The sequence below is a fragment of the Macrotis lagotis genome, chromosome X, assembly GCF_037893015.1.
Source record: "Macrotis lagotis isolate mMagLag1 chromosome X, bilby.v1.9.chrom.fasta, whole genome shotgun sequence".
NCBI classification, from domain to species: Eukaryota; Metazoa; Chordata; class Mammalia; order Peramelemorphia; family Peramelidae; genus Macrotis; species Macrotis lagotis.
In genome coordinates, this window is record NC_133666.1 from 308,135,540 (window position 1) to 308,159,337 (window position 23,798).

Consider the following 23,798-nt stretch of genomic DNA (forward strand, 5'->3'; position numbering starts at 1 on the left):
TTTCATTGGCTTCTTACTTCTATTATCAACTAAATTCCTTTACCTAGGTTTGAAGGTACTGTGAAATTTTAAAACTATCAATCTTCAAGTAATCCATTCTGTTTTAATCAGGCCAGTCGTTTTAATATCACATAGATGAACCATAGTCAACTCCTTCTTTGTCCCTATACTTCCATTGTTTGCCTCTCCTGCAATGATGTCCTCCTCCTTTTCCCCCTCTTTTTCTATTCCAATCCATCTTTCAAGGTCTAATACAGTATCTCAACTTTGCCATGATGCATTTACTGGCTATCTCAACCTACATTGATCTTTTTCTTTTCTAATTTCTCTTACAACCTAGATATTCATTTCTCAGACACCGTTCCCTATTATTTCAGTTTCCTCTTGAATCCGCAAAAGACTGCAAGTTCTTTGAAAGCGAGGACTCCATCTTACAGTTCTTTATTTTATTTATCTTTTGGCTGAACAATGAAATTTTTCAGCAGAATAATGACATTAAACTTCTTTTCAATACAATAATCCTATCCTTGGTGATGCTTGTTAGATTGTAAGGAGGATAGAAGGATGTAACCTTGGCTGCTTCCCCTGAAGGATCTTGAGTAGGAGACAAGGTATAAAGATAATACATAAAATAAAAAGTTGACATAAAAATAAAATGAAATAAAATGTTCAACACAACTATAGTGAATGCCAATTAATTAAGAGCTTTAAAGTTTACAAAGTTTTTTACAAACATCATATTTTCATTGACAGCCTTGGTACTATAGCTGTTATTATTCCCATACAAAGAGATGATTAAATGACAGATAAGTTATACCAACAGAAAGTGATTACAAGGGTTTAGAGGAAAAAATTACTGAGCAATGGGGAAACCAGAGGAAGCTTTCTAAAAGATCTGGTTTTGAAGTTACAAGTAGGATTAGTAGATAGGAAGCTGATACTAAACAGGAGAGTAAAGCAAACCAAGGTTTGCAGGTTGGAATGTGAAAAGGGAAGGATGGAAGAAATATCAGAGATTGTAACAGGAAAGGGAACAGGCAGTAGAGCTGAGAGGCATGTTAGCCTTAATCATTAGTATTTAGTCTTTTTTTAAATTGTGTTTATGACACAGAACACTTTGGGAGCAGAGTAAAGTCTAGAGACCTCCTAGAAGAATAATGTTTGGGGTTTCTAAAAAATAATTGAAGGAAATGCTAAATTTCAGTTCACCTAACTTTCTCCGATTTCATTTCATAAACCTTTTGAAAGCTATTCATGGATATAAATTCAGATGGGTCATGAATATCAGGCAAAATGGAGACTTTATTCTGTAGGCAAAGAAGTCAAATAGCCATTGGAGACCTCTGACCCAATACCACTTTAATTTTCTATACTTTTTCTGGTAATTTCAAAAGCAACAAAAGCCCTAGAGTCAAAGATTCCAAACTGGCAAAGGAGCAGCCCAGTGGGATCTTCCTTAGTCCTTTAGGGAGGAAGTGTGGTCTGGCAAGGAAGAGGTAAGAGGGTGGGAGAGTTAAGACTTTGTCTGGCTCACTCTGTTCTGGGGGAATCTCTCAGGTTGCTATTGCCTCCCTTTCTCCATTTTGAAAATAAAGGTGGCAGTGGCATGATGGAAGGTGGGAAGGAGAATGTGGTCCTGGTCCCCAAATCCCTGCGAAAGAGTAACCATACAACTGTAGGGAGCAGAAAGATAGAGTCCTCAGAATGCAAAAGCATCCCTGGAAAAGGCCATCTAAAATATGTTCCTGACTCATCTTTCTGCCCAGTGAAATACCAGAGGATCCCCACCCACACCCACTTCATTTTACCCTTTCCCAAGGTCAAATTTCCCCTAGAGCCAAAACAATGTCAGCAATTGGACTGAGTGCAAGCCAGAGAGAAAAAAAATGTGGCTCACTCATTGTTGCAAGGAGCAATTTCCCTTCCTGAGAGACTGCCTGACTGACCTCTGTTATCCTTCTCATTAGCCAGAAGTATTCACTATTCTCTGATGAGCCCACCCAGTTCTCCTTAGGTGGACCTCCATCCCCACTCACAATGGTACTATTCCATCACATGCCTTTTCTTGGGAGCCTGACCAAGGAATGGAGGTGCTTATGGAGAAAAGAAGTGAGGAAAGAAGAGGAGAAGGTCTGGAGAAAAGAGGAAAGGGCAGGAGAAAACAGGAGAAAAGAAAAGAGGAAAAAAATGGAAAAGGAAAGGAGAGAAGAAAAGGACAGGAGAGAAGAGAGGATAGGAATTGGGAGGAGAATATCGGAGATAATAAGAGAATAGGAAAGAAGAGTAGAGGAGCAGAGGAAAGGAGAAAATATAAGAGAAGACATGCTTAAAGGAAGGTTCCACTGGGGAACGGGTTGTGTGTGTGCAAAGAGAGATGCTTCTGATATAAAGCAAAATTCCCCAGTCTCCTTCCTCTCATTCATTCTGTCCCTGACCTTTGGATGTGGTTGCCAAAACTTTGAAGTAGGCAGAGGAAGAGAGATTTTGAGGATAGATAAGCCAGAAGAAGAGGAACAGAGAGAGAAAAATGTATCAAGTTAGGAGGAAATGGACATAGGAGATGAGAGGAAAAGGAAAAATTGGGCGAGGAGACAGAAGAAAATGAAAGAGAGTGACTTAAAAAGAAAAGAAGGAAGGAGAAGAGGAGAAGAATGCAAAGACACTTCAACTTTTTTCTGGCCAGCCAGATTTTTCACAAATGTACTCAAGAATGGGGAAAGGGGAGATGCACTCTTTCCAAGTCCTAAAGGAGCCTCCCAGAAAAAAGTAACATGAAAGAATAATGTGGGAAGACAGGAAATGGAGAAGGTAAGGGTCAGCCATTGAGAGCCGAGCATATTAAGACTAGAGGAGGGGGCGGCTAGGTGGCGCAGTGGATAGAGCCTTCGAGTCAGGAGAATCTGAGTTCACATCCGGCCTCAGACACTTAATAATTACCTAGCTGTGTGGCCTTGGGCAAGCCACTTAACCCTTGCAAAAACCTAAAAAAAAAGACTAGATGAGAACTAGTGGGGGCCACGGGGGGGGGGGGCAGGCCCAGACTGAGAGATGACCTGTAATTCATAGCCCATTGATTTAGAACTCATGAGATTCAGACTACATTTATCTGAAGATGACCTTTGCACTCTGGTTGAAAAGAAAATTTGCCAAGCAAATGAATAATGTGAACCTGGTTGCTGGAGGCTTGCTTTTTATAGTCTTAACACAACCAATCATTTTCAAGTGTTTAAAAAACTACCTAAGAAGTATCTCTTTGCATTTTCAAATAATGAATGGGCAAATAATAAATGATTCTTGTTTAATCACTAAAGAAGAACTACAGGTTTATAAAACTTTGTAAATCACTTGCCTTTGGTCAGAAATAGAACTGTATTTTCTCCGAAGTCCAGGGAAAAAAAAAAAGAGTACTGAGAATTAGGAGATAAGAATTCTGGTCTCAGCTTTGCCACTGCCTAGATAGAGGACCTTGGGCAGGTTAACTAACCTACCCAGGTCTCAGTTTACCATTAAAATCAAGAGTGAATTAGGACTTCTCTAAAGGCCCTTCCAGCTATAAAACACTAGAAGTTTATAATTTAGTTATCACAGATTCAGATTTTCTTCTCAAATAGTTTGATTTAGGGATATTTGGCTATGTTAGAATATAACTGACAGCAGGAATATCCTTCAGGAAATAGGGTAGAAAATCTGTTTGTATCTGTTTTAGGGGTAATTTAACCTATCAGGTCTCAGCAACTGATACAACCACTGCAGGTTGGACCTAGGACCAGAGTACCATAGTTTCTTACCTCAGATACTGGCTCTTATTTTCTTACTACTTTTTTCTTTCTGTTGTTACCAATTAAAAACAAAATAGATTCTGTCTAGTACCCTGTTGCCCCATTCCCTCAAAGAGGAAAATCTTCTGTAAAACAAGTGTAGGTAAAACTCAGTCATGAACAGCCCTGACTTCCATGTTCCTTTATTGAGAACTCCAAGGCAATCTTCATTTTCCAGTCCAGTGGCTGGGCAGTGTCCCTGAAGCCTGGACCTTAAGCTCCCGCCAAGAATGGATCAACACAAGTTTTTTTTCATTACCAAAGATGATCCCATCACTCATCATGACCAAATCTGGGAGGACTGGGACAGTCCTACCTGATTTCATAGCATTTGGAATTAGAAAGGCTGGCTGGGAAAGAGGCAGTGTCAGGGACCATACACTTGAGCAGCTGACAGGGGCTCTTTCATCCCCTCAGCTGGGTCTCATCACAGGAAAGCCACCTGTCATTTCTTCCTGCAGACTATGGGCAGAGACATAAAAAGGAAACTCAGGGGAGACACAGCCAGGGCTCATCATTTGGAGTTTGGAAGAAAAATGGCAATGTCTCAGTGAGATAAACCTTGAACCCTGTTTCCTCTCTGTTTGTTGAGATCCACCTTTTGTGCTGGTTCCCTACTGCCTCCTCTATCAAGTCTGAACAGAAGCTCATAGTGAAAGCCCTTTCTAATTTGGGGTCAGTTGTTGTGTCTTCCAGTTACCCAATATGCTTTCCTTTGAATCAAAAAAGTTCAGAATTGGAGGGAACATTAGATGCCATCACCTTCAATTCATACATGATGGAGAAGTCCCATTATTATAGATGCTACAGGCAGTAATCCACTCTATGCTTAAAGAACTCCAATGAGAAGGGAAACCCTCCTTCATCTTCTGAGACAGTCCATTTTACTTTTGATTATTAATAATATTATTTGTAAATAATCTACATTATTCTTTCATGATACTTCTTCTGGGAGGCTCCTTTAAAGACTTGGTTAGAGTATATCTCCTCTATCCCCATTCTTGATTATTAGTGAATTTTTCTTTACAACAATCTCAAACTGTCTCTAACTACCACTATTAGTCCTATTGGTTCTGCCCTCTGGGGATAAATGGAATAATCCTTTCCTCTTCCAATAACTGAAGATAGCTATCCTGTTCCTGTAGGTATTCTCCAAAGTAAATATGTTTAAGCCCTTTCTTTGAAGGACAGTTAGGTGGCTCAGTGTATAGAAAGCTGGACCTGAGGTCAGGAAGACTCATCCTTGAGAGTTCAAAACTGCCCTCAGACATTTATTAGCTGAGCTTTGATCCCATGTTTTCTAACTGCCAGTTCATTATTTCTGTAATATTGTTTTGACCTTTATATGTTAAGAAAGAAAAAGTTCATTGTAGCAGAACTATTAAAGTGAATTCAAAATCAGACTGAAGCAGGAGAAGCTGAACCTTCTAGATGTCATGCTTCCTGACATAGTTCATCCTGATGAGTTCCCTGAACAAGGAAGCAGTAAAAGTGAATGATGGCTATAGATACTAGGGATCATCTATATAGACCAGGACAGGGATGACATTAATGCCTGGTCCAGGCAAAGAAACATAGGAGAGTACTTTACCTCTGAGACCCTACTTATCCAGATTTCTAGAGAATCAATCATTCTAGGCTTTGGGAAGAGTTGAACAACCAAGGAAAGAGCAACAGGCTAACTTTCCTTCCCAAGGAGGGAAGGAAAGTTCTGTTTGAGACTCATTTCCTATATGGTGTTTGTCCCACCAACTTCAAGTTTAAAGCCCCACTGAACTAGTTTCCTAGACCTTTGCTCCTCAGGGCATTCCCACAACAAGAGATAAGGACCACATCCATAAGGACTAAGTAATGTAATCAGGGAAGGAAGACAAATTCATGAAACAATAAATTACTGTAAGACTATAGATAAAAAAGAGTTAGTTTATCAAGAGTAATTCAACAAGATGGTATAAAATTCTGGGTGCCATACTTCAGGAAGGACATCAGTAAATGGGAGTTTTCAAAAGAGGACACAGGACAGTAAAAGTCAGAGTTTGTGCCATTTGAGGAAAATAGAAGGTTGCTGCTCAATCATTTTAGTCATGTCTGACTCTTTATGACCCCATTTGAGGTCTTCTTGGCAAAGATACTGCAGTGGTTGGCCATTTCCTTCTCAAGCTAATTTTTCAGATGAGAAAACTGAGGCAAAGAGTGCTAAGTGACTTGCCCAGGATCACACAGTTAGTAAGTGTCTGAGACTAGAGCTCAGGTCTTCCTGACCCCAGGCTTGGAACTCTATCTACTGTGCCACCTGGCTATGTGATAGGATATTACCAGTCACTAAAGTACGATCCAGATTTCAACAGGTAAAAATAGGTAGAAGGAACATTTAGGGTATGAGGGAAGAGTAAAACCCAGAACAGGGGAAAATACAAGGTGTTTATGAAGGGATAGTGAAGAGTCTATCTAGTTTGTTAGTAGAAATACTCTATAGATTATAACTGTCTTAAATTTCTCCACTATCTTTTGGGTCACCACTAATTTTGATTCTTCAAAGATAATGATGTTCCAAGGTTTCCCATATAGCATCACATTGTTTAAAAAAAGATGAGTAGTTGTGCTGGGAAGTATCTTGGTATTGTCAAAGGCACTACACAATTTTTCAAATGTAATACACTCTGCTTTCTCCTTCCATGATAATTATAGGTCTAATATGTCCAAAGATTATTCAACTGATTCATTTTTTTATCTTTTTTTTAGTTTTTGCAAGGCAATGAGGTTAAGTGCCTTGCCCAAGGTCACACAGCTAGGTAATTGTTAAGTGTCTCAGGTTGGATTTTAACTCAGGTACTCCTGACTCCAAGGCCAGTGCTCTATCAACTGTACCACCTAGCTGCCCCCCCCCCCATTCCTTTTGAGTAATCATTGAACTCACTAAGAAGGCCCTTTCAAGTTTTGGGGCTTGATGAAAACAGCACAATACCATTACATAAAAGAAACATTTAGAGAACATCACCAGGGGAATCCTTCTTTCCATGTGAATCTTGTCTATGATATGCTCCAAGACAGCAGAAAACATCTTTGGTGGGCATATTATCTTAATCTATGTCTTGCTTAATAATCAGAGGGCCACTGAATAGAGGAATTCTGTGCATTAATAAATCTTTTATCATCTTGATAAAGGCCCGATATGAAATCATTACAAAAAACAGTCACTTTTCAAATTGGCAAGAGCAAGGAAAACAGATAGAAAATGGTATAGAACTATCTATATTCTTCTAATTTCTCTATACTTTTGTTATCAGTGATAGTAGAACAATAGATATGGATCACAATATAACAATCCCTGATATGCAATATAATGAAGTTTAAAGAAATTCAAGGTAAAGTCAGGAAGAACAGGTGGACCAGACCAAGTATATACTAAGGAAATAGCCACTAGAAGAAATCATATACATTTGTGTTAAGAGCATTAAGAGATTAAAATATATATATCTATATATCTACATATCTATATATAGATATAGATATATACATACACACATACCTCATAGAGAAGATACCAAAATAATTAAAACCACAAATGATTTTACAATTCAAAAAAGTGATCAAGAAAATGCCAATAACAACTGAATCATATCCCCACTTTCTCATCTTTATGACATTATGGAGAACGACTGATATATGTCATCATCATGAGAATGATAAAAACTCAATTTATGTATCACTTTAAAAGTTTAGGAAATGCTTTTCTCATCATCATCCTGTGAGGGTGGTAATACAAGTACCACTCCTATCTTATAACTAGGCAGCTAAATTCATAGAGATTAGATAATTTCCCCACAGCCACACAGCAAAGTGACAGATTTGAGTTGAAACTCAAATTTAGGCTTCCTTTCTCCAAGATCAGTGTGCTTTGCACTAGAACATGCTACCTAGAAATAAAGAACTCTGTGCAAGGTTGGATGGGAACTCAAGAGATCACTTGGTTCATCTCAATATCACAGCATGATGGAGTTCATCATCAGAAATCTTGTTGTTTGGTTGGAAGGGATCTCAGAAGTTATCTCTCAATTTACAGACAAAAAGAACAATAATTTTGGACCTTTTTCTTCCTAAAGAACAATATAAGGCAATATTACAACCACTCTTGGTCATATTTTCTTAGGATACATGTATACATGCTTGTGTTCTCTCTCTCTCTCTCTCTCTCACCCCAAAAAAGAAAGAAAAGAATGGCGAACTTCAGGGCTGATCCCTATGGTTGGTCTGAATAATGGGACCAAGGGTGAGGATGGTTCAGTATCTCTTACCTCCCTGAGGCAGGTGTAAATTGGACAGACAAGGACACGGAAAGGTTCCCCAGTACTGCTACGCATGGTGCCAAACACCTCACAGAGGAAGGTGATGAATCCCAACCAGCGCTCCACATCTTGTCGTTGTAGCTCCTCCCTCATGGTGAAATCTTTCTGTAAAGAGACAGGAGACAGAGTATCAGTCACCTTGGTGCAGGAAGAAGGGAGAAATGAAAAATGAGTCTGTGTATGTGTGTGTGTGTGTGTGTGTGTGTGTGTGTGTGTGTGTGAGAGAGAGAGAGAGAGAGAGAAGAGAAAGGAGAAGAGAAAGAGAAAGAAGCAGAAAGAGAGAGAGAGAGAGAGAGAGAGAGAGAGAAGGGAAGAAGAAGAAATAAGGCAGACTTCCCTATGGAGGTCACTGAATGACCCTTTGAAAATAACAAAGGTTTTATGTCTTAAATAAAAAAAGGAAAAAACACAGCAATCTACAAGAACATAAATGCTCCTGTAGGAGAAGGAAAAGTTAATTTCAATTAAAAAAAATAGGGCTATCCCTCAGAGGACAATGCTTTTAATGTGTGTCCCTTGGTTCATTCATTCCTTCTTTCATTTTCTTGAAAACTGGTTTATCTTGCTCAGTCTGAAAGCGTAGGGATTACTAATGGGCCCTATTCCACTACCGAACGGCAATGGCAGCTTTGACCTGTTTATTTGTGATTGTCTCCTGATCCTGAGGGCTCAACATATCGATGCTGAACTTACTGTGGACACCTGATCCACTTAGCTCAATGTGGCTCAGAGTTACTGAGCTCAAGAGACCTTCCAACTTCGTACTCTCTAGTAACAGGTATTATAGGTATGCACTATCACACCAAGATGTTTATTCCTTTTAAATTCCTTTTATTTACTTATACCACAGTTTCAATGAAACTATCACAAGCCATTGGAATCTGAAGGCACATGCAACATTCTGCATCCAAAGTCTCAAACTTTTCTTCTGAGATATGAGGTTCTCTGGTACGGGGTGGGCTGCTTTTGGAGTTAAAAAGGGCAAGGGAGTCCATCTCTGCTACTCTCTATTTACCTGGAAGCAAGTCATTTAATTTCTCTGGGCATCAGCCTTTTCATTTTGTCAAATAAGGTTGTTGGGCTGGATGACCTCTAAGGTCCCTTCCAGCTCTAATTTTATGATTCTAATTGTTTTAGATATTTTGTTTTATAGGATCGAGTTTAGTAATGGTACTGAATTTGAGTTTAATTTCCTTTTAGTGTTGGTTTCATTTACAAGATGTATACTGTCTTCTTGGTGGTTGTGTTTCAGTAGTATATGATTCTGAGACCCCATTTGGGATTTTCTTAGCAAAGAGATTGAAGTAGTTTGGCATTTCCTTTTTCAGTTCATTTTATATATGAAGAAACTAAGGTAAAGAGGTAAAGAGACTTAAATGACTTGTCCAGGGTCAGACAGCAGATCTGAACCAATTTTGTATCTATTGTGCTACCTAGCTATCCTGTTCTCTTGGATATTCTGTTTTATATACTCTGAATGTGTTGATCTGAGTCTTCCTATGTTTTCTGGATTCGTATTTATGATCTTTTATTTCAGTCCAGTTTTTCCCAAACTAATTTATTTACATAACACTTTGAAAATATCCCAAATAAACCCCATAATATTCCAAATAGACCCCATAAAAGCTGATGTGGAGAAACTGGGGTTATGGAATGCTCCAGGGATATACATGCTATCTTTGGAAGTTTTGCATCAAAATAGAGAAAACAGAGCCTATTTTAAACAAAAGATGATGTATATTTTGATGTTTACAATTTAATTGTTTATGTTTATGATTTAATATCATATTTAATATATGACATATCTCTGACAAGCTAGCTATGTGTCCCTTTCAGGGCTCTAGTCAACTCTCTAAGATTAACAGCTACAGATTAGGTGCTGCCCTGAAGTACCAGGAGTTCTTTATACCAATGAAATCCCAGGTGCAGTCCCTATCCTAATCTCTATGGAAGAACTCAGGGTTCAGATAACATTGAGTAGTTTAGGAAACAGTGTTTTAAGATGCACTGTCTCCACCATGGGCTCTGAAGTACCTCCTAGAATCCTAAGAATGTAAAAGAGATTTTGGAGATCATTTCATCCAAGCACCTCATTTAACAAATGAGGAAACTGAGGCTCAGAAAGAACATGTAGAATGTGAGTAAAGATCTTTCTTGATGCCAAGTCTAACCTTCTTGGATTCTATTCAATATTCAATATTCAACTGTTCTCTGAAACCTTTTCAGACTAGACAGTGTGTAGGTTGATTTGAACAGATGCTGAACAAATTCCCCAAACGGTAAATGGTCTAAGGATATGAACAAGTAGTTTTCAGAAGGAGAAATTCAAGTTATCAACAGTCACATGAAAAAATGCACTAAATCCTTCACAATAAGAGAAAAGCTAATTAAAACAACTCTGAGGTACCTCCTCACACCCATTAAATTGGCAAAGTTGACAGAAAAGGAAAATGACTAAATTCTGGAGGGAATGTAGGAAAACCGGTATAATAATGCACTGTTGGCAGAACTATGAACTGGTCTAGCCATTCTGGAAATTATGCCCCAAAAGCTATATATTATAATGGCATGTTTGACCCAAATTTGACCAAAGAAATCAAAGAAAGAGGAAAAGAGCCCATGTGTACAAAAATATTTTTTGCAGCTCTTTTTGAGTTGGCAAAAAATTGGAAATTGAAGAGGTGCCCATCTATTGAAAAACAATTGAACTAGTATATGAATGTAATGGAATACTTTTGTGCTGAAAGAAAAAATGAAGGAGATGGTTTCAGGGAAATCTGAGATGATTTGTATGAAATGATGTAAAGTGAAATGAGCAGAACCAGGAAAACAATTAATATAATAACAATAATGTAAAGACAAATAACTCTGGAAGACCTAGTAACTGATCAACACAATTGTGACCAACCACAATTCTGGAGAACTCATGATTAAAACATGCCACTCATGTACCTAGAGAATATGATAGAATGCAGAATTAGGGACCTTGCTTTTTGGACATGGGCAATGTGGGAATTTGTTTTTGTTAGACTATACTTATTTGTAATGCTTTTTTTTTTTTGTTTTTCTTGGTTTTTCAATGCAATTTAGAGAAGGGAAAGAATCTGAACTTGAAAATAAAATAAAATTGAATATTCCCTTCCCTCCCTCCTCTTCTCCAATGTGTTGATCAAAGTGAGACGATATGAAAGAACATAGTAATCTGCTAGAAATGAGTTATGGATGGTATTTGATGTAGATTTCTGGATAATTTTACAGTGGGATAACTGGGTAATATATTTAGAGGTGGTTAGGACTTAGGAGAAAATAAGGCTCAGAGAGATGCTTTGTGCACTCATGTATAGATGTATGAAGGGTTTGGTTGTTCCTGAGAACAAACTCATGTTGGGAAGTATGAAGAGTGGGAACATGACAGTGCTTGGAAGCAGGTACCTTCAGCCTTCTATAGCTTATTAGAAGGTTTCATGAATTGAAATTGCTAAAAAAATTCAATTGTTGACAGTCTTGCAGTGATGGGTCTGGGTGCATGCTACAGGCTGGCTTAGGAGAGTCAAATTATTAACATTTCATTGCGAGCCTTTACACCTTGGAAATCAGGGGTTAAGTGGCTTGCCCAAGGCCACACGGCTAGGTAATTATTAAGTGTCTAAGACCAGATTTGAACCCAGGTACTCCTGACTCCAAGGCCGGTGCTTTATCCACTACGCCACCTAGCCACCCCTAGATTAGGGTATATTTTATTATTTGTTTAATCTTAAGAAAGTTAAAACCATGTTGTGCATTTTCAGAGAGTTGGTTGTTAAACTTTACCAACATACCCCTAAAGTGAGCCTCTCTGCACCTATTGAGTATGCACTTTGTTACTGGTCTTTAACCTGAAGCTTTTATAGGATCATGGGTCCTGTTGCATATTGTGCTGCACTGACACTGAGAAGGCCAGGGCCACTTTCCCATCACTGTGAGGCAAGTATCAATGTAGGTAAAGGAAATAAATTTTAAAAAATGAGAAGTATAAGGGTATATATAATATTACACAGGCACAGGATTGAATGGCCAGATTGTACAATGGAGAGTGCTGAACTTGGAGTCAGGAAAAACTGAAGCCAAATTCCCCATCCCATCCTTCCTAGCTATAAGTCACCCTCCAAGCCCCTCCAAGTTTCAACTTCCTCATCTCAAAAAAGGGAATAATTACAGTATTTCCCCTAACAGGATTGTTTTGAGAATCAAGTGAGATATATGTATGTTGAGCTCTTTAAAAGTCTTAAAATTCTATGTAAATATTATTTATTATCTAATTTTAAGATACTTTTGATCTAGCCATTAATGACTACCACACTCTTCCTGGTTAAAGAGCTCCCTCTCTTATCTGCTTGACCCTGGCATCTTGTACAGGGAGGAAATCTCTAGAAATAGGTCATTTCACCAACTTTTGAAATATTAGTATCAGTCCCTCATTCTTGTGAAGCTCCATCCAGAACAACTGAAGCATGGCTTAAATTCTCTTTTTCAAAAAAAAAGGAACCTTCAGATTTACAGTATCATAGGCGTACATAATGCATTTATAATAATAATAATAAAAATTAATTAACTATATTACATTAAATATATTAGATATTAACTTAATAAGTAATATAACACATATTTAATTAAGCTTATTTAAATACATTATATTTAGGTATACCTAGAGATCCCAAAAATCGGTATACCTAGAGAATCTCAAAAAACCATCTTAAAAAACTACTAGAAATAATTAGCAGCTTTAGCAAGGTCACAGGCTATAAAATAAACTCTCATAAATCCTCAGCATTTATATACATATATGACTAGCAGAAAGTGTCAGAGAGAGAAATCCCATTCAAAGTAACTTCAGACAATATAAACTACCTGGGAGTCTACCTGCCAAGGCAGACTCTGAAACTTTTTGAAAACAATTACAAAACACTTCTCACACAAATAAAATCAGATTTAAATAACTGGATAAATATCAACTGCTCATGGATAGGCTGAGCAAATATAATAAAAGTGACAATTCTACCAAAATTAAACTACTTGTTTAGTGACCTACCAATCAAAATTCCAAAAAATTACTTTAATGAGTTAGAAAAAATTATAAATAAATTCATATGGAGAAATAAAAAAGTCAAGAATCTCTAGGGATTTAATGAAAAATAGTACAAAAGAAGGTGGCTTAGCCCTACCAGATCTAAAATTGTATTATAAAACTGTCTGGTATTGGCTAAGAAATAGAGTAGTGGATCTAGGAATAGACTAGATGCAGCAATAGCAGGAATTGATTATAGTAATCTGCTGTTTGATAAACCCAAAGAGTCCAGCTATCGGGATAAAAACTCTCTCTTTGATAAAAACTGTTGGGAAAACTGGAAGTTAGTATGACAGAAACTTGGATTAGACCAAACCTCACATCCTATACCAAGATAGGCTCGAAATAGATACAGGATCTAGACATAAAAAACAATATTATAAGCAAACTAGAAGATCAAGGAATAGTTTACTTGTAAGATCTATGGAAAGGAAAGCAGTTTATGATCAAGGAAGAGATGGAGAGCATCATTAAAAATAAACTAGACAATTTTGATTACATTAAATTAAAAAGCTTTTGCACAGACAAAACCACTGTAACCAAGATCAAAAGAAATGTAGTAAATCAGTAAACTATTTTTACAACTAGTATTTCTGACAAAGGACTCATTTCTAAGATATACAGAGAACTGAGTCAATTTTTTTTTTAGTTTTTGCAAGATAATGGGGTTAAGTGGTTTGCCCAAGGCCACATAGCTAGGTAATTATTAAGTGTCTGAGGCGGGATTTGAATTCAGGTACTCCTGACTCCAAGGCCAGAGCTGTATCCACTGCACCACCTAGCCACCCCTCAAATTTTTTTTAAAAAAGACAAGTCATTCCCCAATTGACAAATGGTCAAAGGATATGCAAAGGCAATTCACAGATGAGGAAATCAAAGCAATCCATAATCATATGAAAAATTGCTCTAAATAACTAATGATTAGAGAAATGCAAATTAAAGCATCTCTGTGGTAAGATCTCACACCTCTCAGACTGGCCAATATGACCAGAAAGGACAATGATCAGTGTTGGAAGGGATGTGGGAAATCTGGGATACTACTATATTGTTGGTGGAGTTGTGAACTCATTCAACCTTTCTGGAGAGAAATTTGAAATTATGCTCAAAAGACAATAAAAATGTGAATACCCTTTGATCCAGCAATCCCACTACTGGGGCTATAGCCTGAAGAGATTATGAAAAAGGGTAAAAATATCACTTGTACAAAAATATTCATAGCAGCTCTGTTTGTGGTGGCAAAGAATTGGAAATTGAGGAAATATCTGTCAATTGGGGAATGGCTTAATAAACTGTGGTATATGTATGTGATGGAACACTATTGTTCTATTAGGAACCAGGAGGGATGGGATTACAGGGAAGCCTGGAAGGAAGATGAGCAGAACCAGAAGAACACTGTACACCCTAACAGCAACATGGGAGTGATGATCAACTTTAATGGACTTGCTCATTCCAACAGGGCAAAAATCAGGCACAATTTGGGGGTATCTGTGACAGAGAATGCCATCTGTATCCTGAGAAAGAATTGTGGAGTTTGAAGCAAAGACTTTTTTTTTAGTTTTTTTTTTGCAAGGCAAAATGGGGTTAGGTGGCTTGCCCAAGGCCACACAGCTAGGTAATTATTAAGTGTCTGAGGCTGGATTTGAACTCAGGTACTCCTGACTCCAGGGTCGGTGCTTTATCCACTGTGCCACCTAGCCGCCCCAAAACCAGACTTTTACCTTTAATTTTTAAAAAAATGTTATTTTATTATATAATTTTGCTATATCTCATACTTTATGTTTCTTCCTTAAGGATATGATTTCTCTCTCATCACATTCCACTTAGATCAGTGCATACTATATAAAGACTAATAGACTGCCTTCTGTGGGGGGTGGGAGGAGGGAAGCAAGATTAGGGGAGAATTGTAAAATTCAAAGTAAATAAAATCTTTCAAAATATATATATATATATATTTAACATAATTAAGTAAATAAATAATAATAAAAGGCATTAATTCAAAAGTTTAGGTACACAATACTCATGGGTATCTCAGTCATGAAGTCCTAGAAGCTTTCAGTGACCATGGATTATTGGAATTAGATTTTAGCCTTTCATTACTTTTTTGTTTGGGGCCCCTAGCAACCCAGAAAGATAAAGGAATGGGTAGCCTTTATCATAATCCCACATCAAAACAGGGGAAACCAAAGTGATAGAGTAGGGGAGCTGGAAGAAGATGAATTCTATCTAAAGTTCCCCCCTTTTTTATATCTTATTTTAAATTTTTTTACTTTTATCATCACCTTCATTTCTGAACATATTCCCTTTCCTATACAGTGAATCACCCCTTGTAAAGGCAATCCAGTAAAACCAATCAACACAATCACTACACCTAACAGCATATCCAACCTTTCACAGCCACATATTCTACTGAGGTTTATTTTCTCTTTTTTTCCCCAGGTCATTATAATTATTGCCTTCTTTTCTTTTCCATTTACTTTGTGATAATCATTGAATAAATTGTTTTCCTGCTTCTACTTAGTGTACTCTATAGAAGTTCATAAAATCTTCCCCTGCTTCTCTGAATTCTTCGTATCCTTGTTTCTTAATATTAAGCAACATTCATTATGTTCACGTACCACAATTTCTTTAGCTTTTCCTTAATTAAAGCGTACTTTGTTTCTAGTTCTTTGTTACTATAAAAAGTACTACTCTGAATATTTTGCTTTGCATCCCCCCCCCCGCCCCGTTGACCTCCTTGGCATTACCTAGCAATGGGATTTCTGAATCCAAGGGTATGGACATCCAGTGTCCCTTCTCTTCCACCATAGTGGAGTAGGGGACCGAAAGTTGATTTGTCTGGCCAATGAGGAAGGACTCTTGTGTGGACAGCAGTAGGTCTTACAAGCAGATGCAGCATGGTGTTAGCACCTTTAATTGTCCCCTAACCCCCCAGCCCCCGTGGCACAGAAAAGTCAACCTTTGTGTGTTAGCTTTGGCACGTATGTCACAAGTTATCAATCCCTGCACTAGACAAAGTTCTGCCCTGTCCAGTGGAAACTGGCTGTTCCTTTTCCCTCCAATTCTTCCATCAGCCTTTGTACCTTCTGCCAGCATACAATGCCTGGCTCCGGTTCAGTGGCCAACCCTCTTTGAGGCAGGTATTTGGCTCTCAGCACTCATGACTAGTAGGCTCTCTCCCAGCAACCCCTTGTGCCTTTCCCCCAAACCCTAAGGCTACCATTTAAACCCCAGTTTCCTGACTAAAAATATTTATTGACGCACTGCTATTTCCTGCAGTGGACCACATCAATAAATGCTGAAAGCCATTCAATGTCTCAGGTTTCTCAAAGGATTCTGGGAAATTCTTTGCTGCTTTGGATAACCACATGAACTCTGGCATGGCGGTATCCATGGCCAAGCCAAAACCAGTTGCATGCAGGCAAGGAAAAAACAACATGCTGGGGCACATGGCCACAGATCCAGCAAACGGATGCTGGAGATGTAAGGGTTTCTTCTAGCATGGACTCCACTGAGTATTTTTAAACATACTAGACAGACATCCCCCCCCCCCCCATGCAAACCCAGTCATTTTCTAGATTTAAAAACAAAACAAAATACTAGCCTGGAACATTTTACCACTCCAACCCCAAGCCCTGTAGATTTGTCTTGCTTCTATTCAAAGAGACCATACTGTTGCCATCTCCAACCCTACAGGGAGAAAGTAAACCTTTATTTTGTGCAAAAGGCCTCCTGGTCATAGGCAACAAATGGAGGAATGGAAAAAGTCCAAGAAGTGTTGGGACAAAATGTCTGTTTGTATGTTGGGTTTTCTTTTAAATAGCCCTTTTCTGTGTTTCTCTACAGAAAGAATGTGAAGTTTTTGGAGCCAAAGGTCCAATGAATGCCATCCTACCATTGCTGGTACTGTTATTGACAATGAGGTTGAGGAAATCCTTTTAAAAATCAAAGGGCACAAAACAAGAATGCTATGTAATGATATATGTATGAAATATGGGGGCCCATCTGTCTGAAGCAGAATTAAGTCATCATCATGATCTTTTAATCTATTTTATTCATAATGAATATTGTGAACAGATGCTTACATTATTCATCCACTTTGTCATTTGTAGGTAAAATGTTTTTGGAGAGAAGTTAATATTTCTTTTAGTTTGTCCTCCCCCTTTGGAAATTTTGAATTTTCTTCATTTCAAAGGTCACAGATGAAGTTTAGAAGAGCCACATGTGACTCCAGTTAGAGCTGTGCATTCATAGGATTATAGATTTAAAGCTGGAAGGTATTGAGTTCATTTTCCTCCTCATTTCACAGAATGGGAAACTAAAACACAGTGAGGTTAAGGGAATCACTCAGGTTCACACAGCTAAGGATCTGAGGCAGGATTTGAAATCAGGTCTTGCTGACTCCATGTACAGTGTTCCATCAAGTCATCTCTCTGACAGAATGGGGTTGGGAGTATCAAAAGTAAACTGATTTCTCATTTACATCCATGCTCCTCTGTTAATGTTGGTCTACAAGTAGGTTCTGAATGTCCACCAATGCACTGTGACAGGTACAAAGAATCAAGACACTTTGGTGGTTCCCTCTGGGATTAAATTACATTATTTCTGTTTGGCCTTTAAAGTCTTTTACTGTCTAGCTCTAAGCTGTATTTTGAGGTCAAAGACATAGGACTCTACCTCAAGCAGTCTGAGTTTCAGACAAACTGCTGCTTGCGGCTACCACACAGGACTCCCACCTTCCATGTTTGTGTATCTGCCTCGTGGGACTCCCTTCAAGGCTTAGCTCTTCCAAGAAGCCCTTTTCTCCTTCCCACAAGTATCAGAGCATCTTGTGTCTACTGATTGTGCACCCTAGGAGAATGGAAGCAAGCTCCCTGAAGGCTGGGGTATTCTCATTTTACTCCTAGAACACAAAACAGTTAATAAATGCTTGTGCAATGGTGGTGGTTTAGTGAGCCACTAGATTCAAAGTCAGAGGAGGAGGGTTTGAATCCTATCTCTGTCACTTAAGGGCAAAATCACTTTCCTTGTTTCCTATTTTCTTTTTTTTTAGGTTTTTTTTTTTTTTTTGCAAGGCAAATGGGGTTAAGTGGCTTGCCCAAGGCCACACAGCTAGGCAATTATTAAATGTCTGAGACTGGATTTAAACCCAGGTACTCCTGACTCCAAGGATGGTGCTTTATCCACTACACCACCTAGCCGCCCCTGGGCCCTATTTTCTTAATCTGAAAAAACAAAAGGGTTGAACTAGATGATTGCCAAAGTCCCTTCTAACTCTCAATCCCATGATTCCATTTTCTTCTAGGAAAAATAAATTTTATTTCTTTTTTTCATTTTTTTTTTTAGGAAGAATATTTCTAGGATTTTGTTTTGTTGTGATTGATGCTATTATTGAGTTCAGAGAATCTGTAACTGTAAGGCAATTCGCTTAATCTTCCTGGGTCTCAGTTTGTATATCTGCAAAATGGTGGGGAGATGTGGGACTCAATAGCCTCTGAGATCCCTCCTAATTCTAAATGAGTCTACTAAAATATGAGCCAAATGAACAACAAAGACAAGGGATTGAGGAGTTCAGGGAAAGGAGAACATTTCAAAGTGAGGAAATGAAGGAAGTGGGCTTTTTGTTGTTGTTCAGTTGTTTTCTGTCATGTCTGACTCTATGACCATATCTGGGATTTTCTTGACAAAGATTGGCAAAGAGTCCAGCTCATTTTATAGTTGAGGAAACTAAGGCAAGTTAAGTCACTTGCCCAGGATCATATAGTTAGTAAATGCTGAGGCTGAATTTGAACTCATGTAGATTAGTCTTCCTACCTCCTAGTGGCATAAGTTAAAGCTAAATATTGGAAGAAGGTGAAGGAAGAGAAGGGAAGGCATGTTAAGGAAAAGGAAATTGTAGAATGTTATAAATGGAGGTTAGAGGGATCAATGTCCACAGTGAGTTAATCAGTTGGGCCAGAGAAGAGTGGGAATTGAGGTGGTTAAATTTCAGAGACCTGGAATGCCAGGTTAAGGACTTTGGACTTGACCCTGAATAATTAGGAGTTGAATAGTGATTACTGGTAGACGGGGTGGTGGTTCTGTGACCCTGCTTCTCCCAGGAAGGAAAGACACTTAATTTTTGCAACCCTGAAGTGACTTGTAAAAGCTCCTCTTTCTATGTAGTCCCCATAAGCACAGTATCTCCTTGTCAGTGGTCCACCCACTATTCCCAGCTACATTTCTTTGTTATTTTTTTCTGGCTGCACTATTCCCAGCTACATTTCTTAATTGTTTTTTTTTTCTGAAGACAACAACAACAATAAACACTTGTCTCTTTGTGACCTAGGAAACAGAATGCAAAAACATATGGCAAAAATAGCACTCTCTGGTACTTGAAAACGCCCTGAGAGGAGAAAGTAGGAAAAGAAATGGAAGCCCCAAATAGGGATTCCTGTCACTAAAGCAGGAGTGCCTGTATCTTTCTCTGATCACCACTCTGGAGTTGCAGCTTACAACCTTGGATGCTCCATGGATTTGAGAACTCTTCTTCCCTTTCTCTCTGCTTATTCATAAAGAGAAAGAAATGTGACTTTTGGGGGTTTGATGGCTCTTCCCTCAAATCCTATGGCTAATTCCATATATGATAGTTATGCCCAGGATGATGATGGTCATGTTGTCCTGAACAGGAAAGAAAAATCTATGAATAGGCAAAAGACTCACAAGAATGGCTCTTAACAGTTTCACTGACTTTCCCTGGTGCAAAAAGGTAGTCAAGTGAGGTTGTAACTCATTGAAATTAGATAGCATTAGAGAGAATGTGAAGCATTCATGCTTTGCCATGGATACCATCTAGGAGAGGTCTGGGAGGAAGGAAAAGGATGTCACAGAACTCTGTCAATCTAGTTGCTGAACTAGGAAATGTGAGGGTCAGGGTAACTACTGAGACTGAAATGGTCAAATAATGAAAGAAATCTGACAGAGGTATCATCTGTGATGAAAAAGTAATGACTTAAAGTATCAAGGGCCTACTCCAAGAAAAAAGATTGTTTCTGGTAATCCTCCCTTCTCTTGGTTCCCCATATATCCTAGAGCTTCCATAGTGCTCAGTTAAAGAAAGAAGAAGACATGTCCAATAAACACATTAATACTGAGCTGTTGGTGACAGTGTGAAACTACCAGGGTCATTTGTATGACTCTAACCCCATTTCTCAGGGTGACACATTTTTTTTTCTTTAAATATAGAGTTGGCAATTTGGGGTAAATTGTGATTCATCTATTGGTCGAACTATTTAAGGAGAGAATCTCAGTCACAGACAATTGGAGAGAAAATGGAAACAACTAAATAGACAAAAAAGTAGTTTTCCAGATTCCTGACTTTCTAAGGAAGGCGGTTTGGAGTAGTAAACTGGGTTTGGAGAAGGAGATTGCTGTTCTTCAGTTAGATCTGACTCTTCATGACCCCATTTGGAGTTTTCTTGGCAAAGATACTGGAGTAGTTTGACATTCCCTTCTCTAGTTCGCTTTACGGATGAGAAAATTGAGGCAAACGGCTAAGAGACTTACCCAGAGTTAACACAGTTAATAATATCTAAACTCAGGAAGATGAATCTTCCTGACTCCAGGCTTGGTATTCTATCCACTGTACCATCTGGTTGCTCTAGTAGTCATAGGACCTGGGTTCAAATCTTAGCTTTCTCACTTACTAACTGCAAAACTTGGGGTAAATCCCTTCCTCTCTCTGGGTCTCAATTTCCTCTTCTGTAAAATGAAAGAATTGGCCCCTTTTATAGCAAAATCTATAATCTTTGATTTAATTTGGATCTGATATCTGGCAAATGAAGTGATTTTCCTTCATTCATTGACTTCTAATTGGATGCCTATTATTATGAAGTCCCATACAGGTATGTATATAAAATAAGAGGAAAATCTTGGACTTCTGTCTGTACCCTTTCTTTTGTGATCAAAATTCAGTTCCAATCTAGTAGAATCTGGGTTTCTTGAGGATATAGATTATTATTATTTTTAAAAACTGCTATCTGAATTGAATTCAATCACCTCCAATTTAGTAGTGTTTATTAAGTGCCACAGAAATCCATCAATCTAGTTGCTGAGCTTAGAGTTGAAGGGTGCTGTGCAGGGTGCTGGAAACACAAGGAAGGAAACAAAATTTTCTTAAGGATTTCACTATATGGTGAGTGCTTTCAAATATTATCTCAATAGTCAGGAAAATCTTTGGCTTTGAAGGAATTCTGGTCAATACTGTCAACAATGGAACAGATAAGGCAACTGAGGCCTAGAAAGATAAAGCAAAGAGGTGTTCAAAGTGACAGAGCAACCAGAATTCAGGACTAAAGAAGGCAGGTTGTCAGGACCAAGGGGAGCACCTTCCGTCACATAAATCCTGGCTTTGCAAGCAGAATTTCTAAACTTCAACTGATAGGGAGGCATAAAGACAAGGATATATTGAGATAGTAGTGATATAAGTTGAGCCTTAAGGTATAATATTTGATAGGCAAGGCTGGTAGCTGGTAGTTAAATCAAAGTCAATAAATATTTATTAAGTAAGCTACTGTGTATACTGGGGAATATAAGGAAGAAATAGAAAGACAGTCCCTGTCCTCAAGGAGCTAATACTTGAATAGGGGAAAATAATCTACAAAAGGAGAAGACAATCCCAAAGGTCAGTAGAAGGGAACAGATGAGTTCCTCTACAGGGAACTCTAACCTTGCATTTCAAGATATTGTAATAGTAGTTCAGGGAATTTAGAACCTACTGTCCCAGCACAAAAATAAACAGTTTAACTCATTTCCAGCTTAGTCATATGCCATTTTGAATGGCTAATATTGACCCCTCCCCAAAAGAATTAGCCATTAGTTAAATAATCAAATCCTGGCTGAGAATAGGATTAAGTGACTCAGCAACAAAAACATAACTAAATAATTGGCTGAATATTCACCACCACGCTTAAGGTCTCTCTCACATAGTACCTCCCCCCCCAAAGTTAGGTGTCTTTTACTCCATCCTCCTGGAGAGGCAGGAGTGATAACATCTGCTCAGCCTCATTCCCTTGATAACCTCTGCCAGCTGGGCAGCCCAGCCTTCTCCTTCCCCTTGGGTACCAGAGCCTGAGCCTCCTCTGAGGGCTTTCCAAGGCCACAGACTCCATCTGGCTACAAGCTCCCCCCTCCCCACCCCCACCCCAGGGAATGAGTCTTTGCTTCACGCTTACCTAAGCGAGAGACACAAGTCTCACTCCCATCAGCTGTAACTTCCCAGAGTTTTTTCCTCCTCTCAGCCCATGTCCCTCCCGCTGCCCCCAAGCTCTTGGCATGGATGCAGCTCAGCAGAGCAGAACATATCTGACCTAATTTTTACAAGAATAAATATGCTGAATATTCACCTACCTAGCATCTCTGAGAACACCTTCTGCACAAGCATGATAAGCTGCTAAGAGGAAGGGTGAATGCTTCCAGTCACAGGGTCCCTCTCAGTGAGTGGGACATCTAGGCAAAGGGGCCCCATGAAACAATGAATAACAGCACAATGGAGCTCTTAACTTCCTGGAGCAGAGGCTGCAAGGTGGGCAGTGGGTAGAAGGCTGGGCCTGCAGTCAACAAGACCAAGTGCAAATCCACCTAGATGGATAACCCTAGGCAACTCATTCAATCTTTGTGTGCCTTGGTTTACTCAACTGAAAAATGAGGATAACAGCACCTACTTGCCTTGGTTATCTCAAATGAGATTCTATTTGTAAAGCTATTGGCATTTGGAGAACCTCAATAAATGTTAATTTCCTTATTGGTTCCTTCCAGCTAATGGGGCATAAGTGAGGCAGGAGAATGGCTGGCTGACATGGGGCTGCCTGTATGGCCTTTGAACCCATACTCTTTGTTTAGCTGAATTCCCCCTCAGTTCCTTTGGGAGCTAGAGAATTAAGACCTTGCCTTTCTTGAGTGTTCTATTAGACCTTTACGGTTTTTTATTTCTGATTCTTCCATTAGCCACTAGGATGTTTACTTTTTTTAAGATTATTAAAAAAAGTTTTTATTCAGAACTTAACAGTCATCAGATAAAATGATGCATTTCCAGATATGAATTGTAGAAGAGGAGTATTATACATGAAACTGTAAATCTCAATTTGCATTTTCTTTTTAAGTGTATAATAAATTCAACCTGTTACTTTCAAAGTTAATTTTGGGTCTTCACAGCTATATCAGTCTATCTACTTGTGGCTCTATGTTCTCCATCTCCATTTGTGCTGGAAATCCTGTGATTACCCTTCTTCCTATCTCCTGGATCTTCCCTATTACTCCCAGAACAGGAAAAAGGTTCGGTTAGTATCAAGGATGCCACCATTCAACGATACTTCACTCCTGTTTTATGATTTACTGAATGTCCTTAAGCAGTCCCTGCCCTGAAGAGATGGGAAGTCTTTGGGAGGATGGAACCCTACTCATAGAAGTAAGAAGACTCAAGGGGAAGAATCCAAGGTTTTTGCTTCTCCACTGATATATCCTCAGCCAGTAAAACAGACAGACAAAACCAAGTAT

General features: G+C 38.6%; 1 protein-coding gene across 7 annotated transcripts in view; it reads right to left on the reverse strand.

The window, feature by feature from the left end:
• Positions 1-23,798, reverse strand: part of CTIF (cap binding complex dependent translation initiation factor) — a 464,369-nt gene that overhangs the window by 50,056 nt on the left and 390,515 nt on the right. For all 7 annotated transcript variants that reach the window (XM_074204166.1, XM_074204171.1, XM_074204167.1 and 4 more), the window contains one exon: positions 8,114-8,269. In XM_074204166.1, coding sequence (XP_074060267.1) covers positions 8,114-8,269 — 156 coding nt within the window. The remainder of the gene's footprint in view (positions 1-8,113; positions 8,270-23,798) is intronic.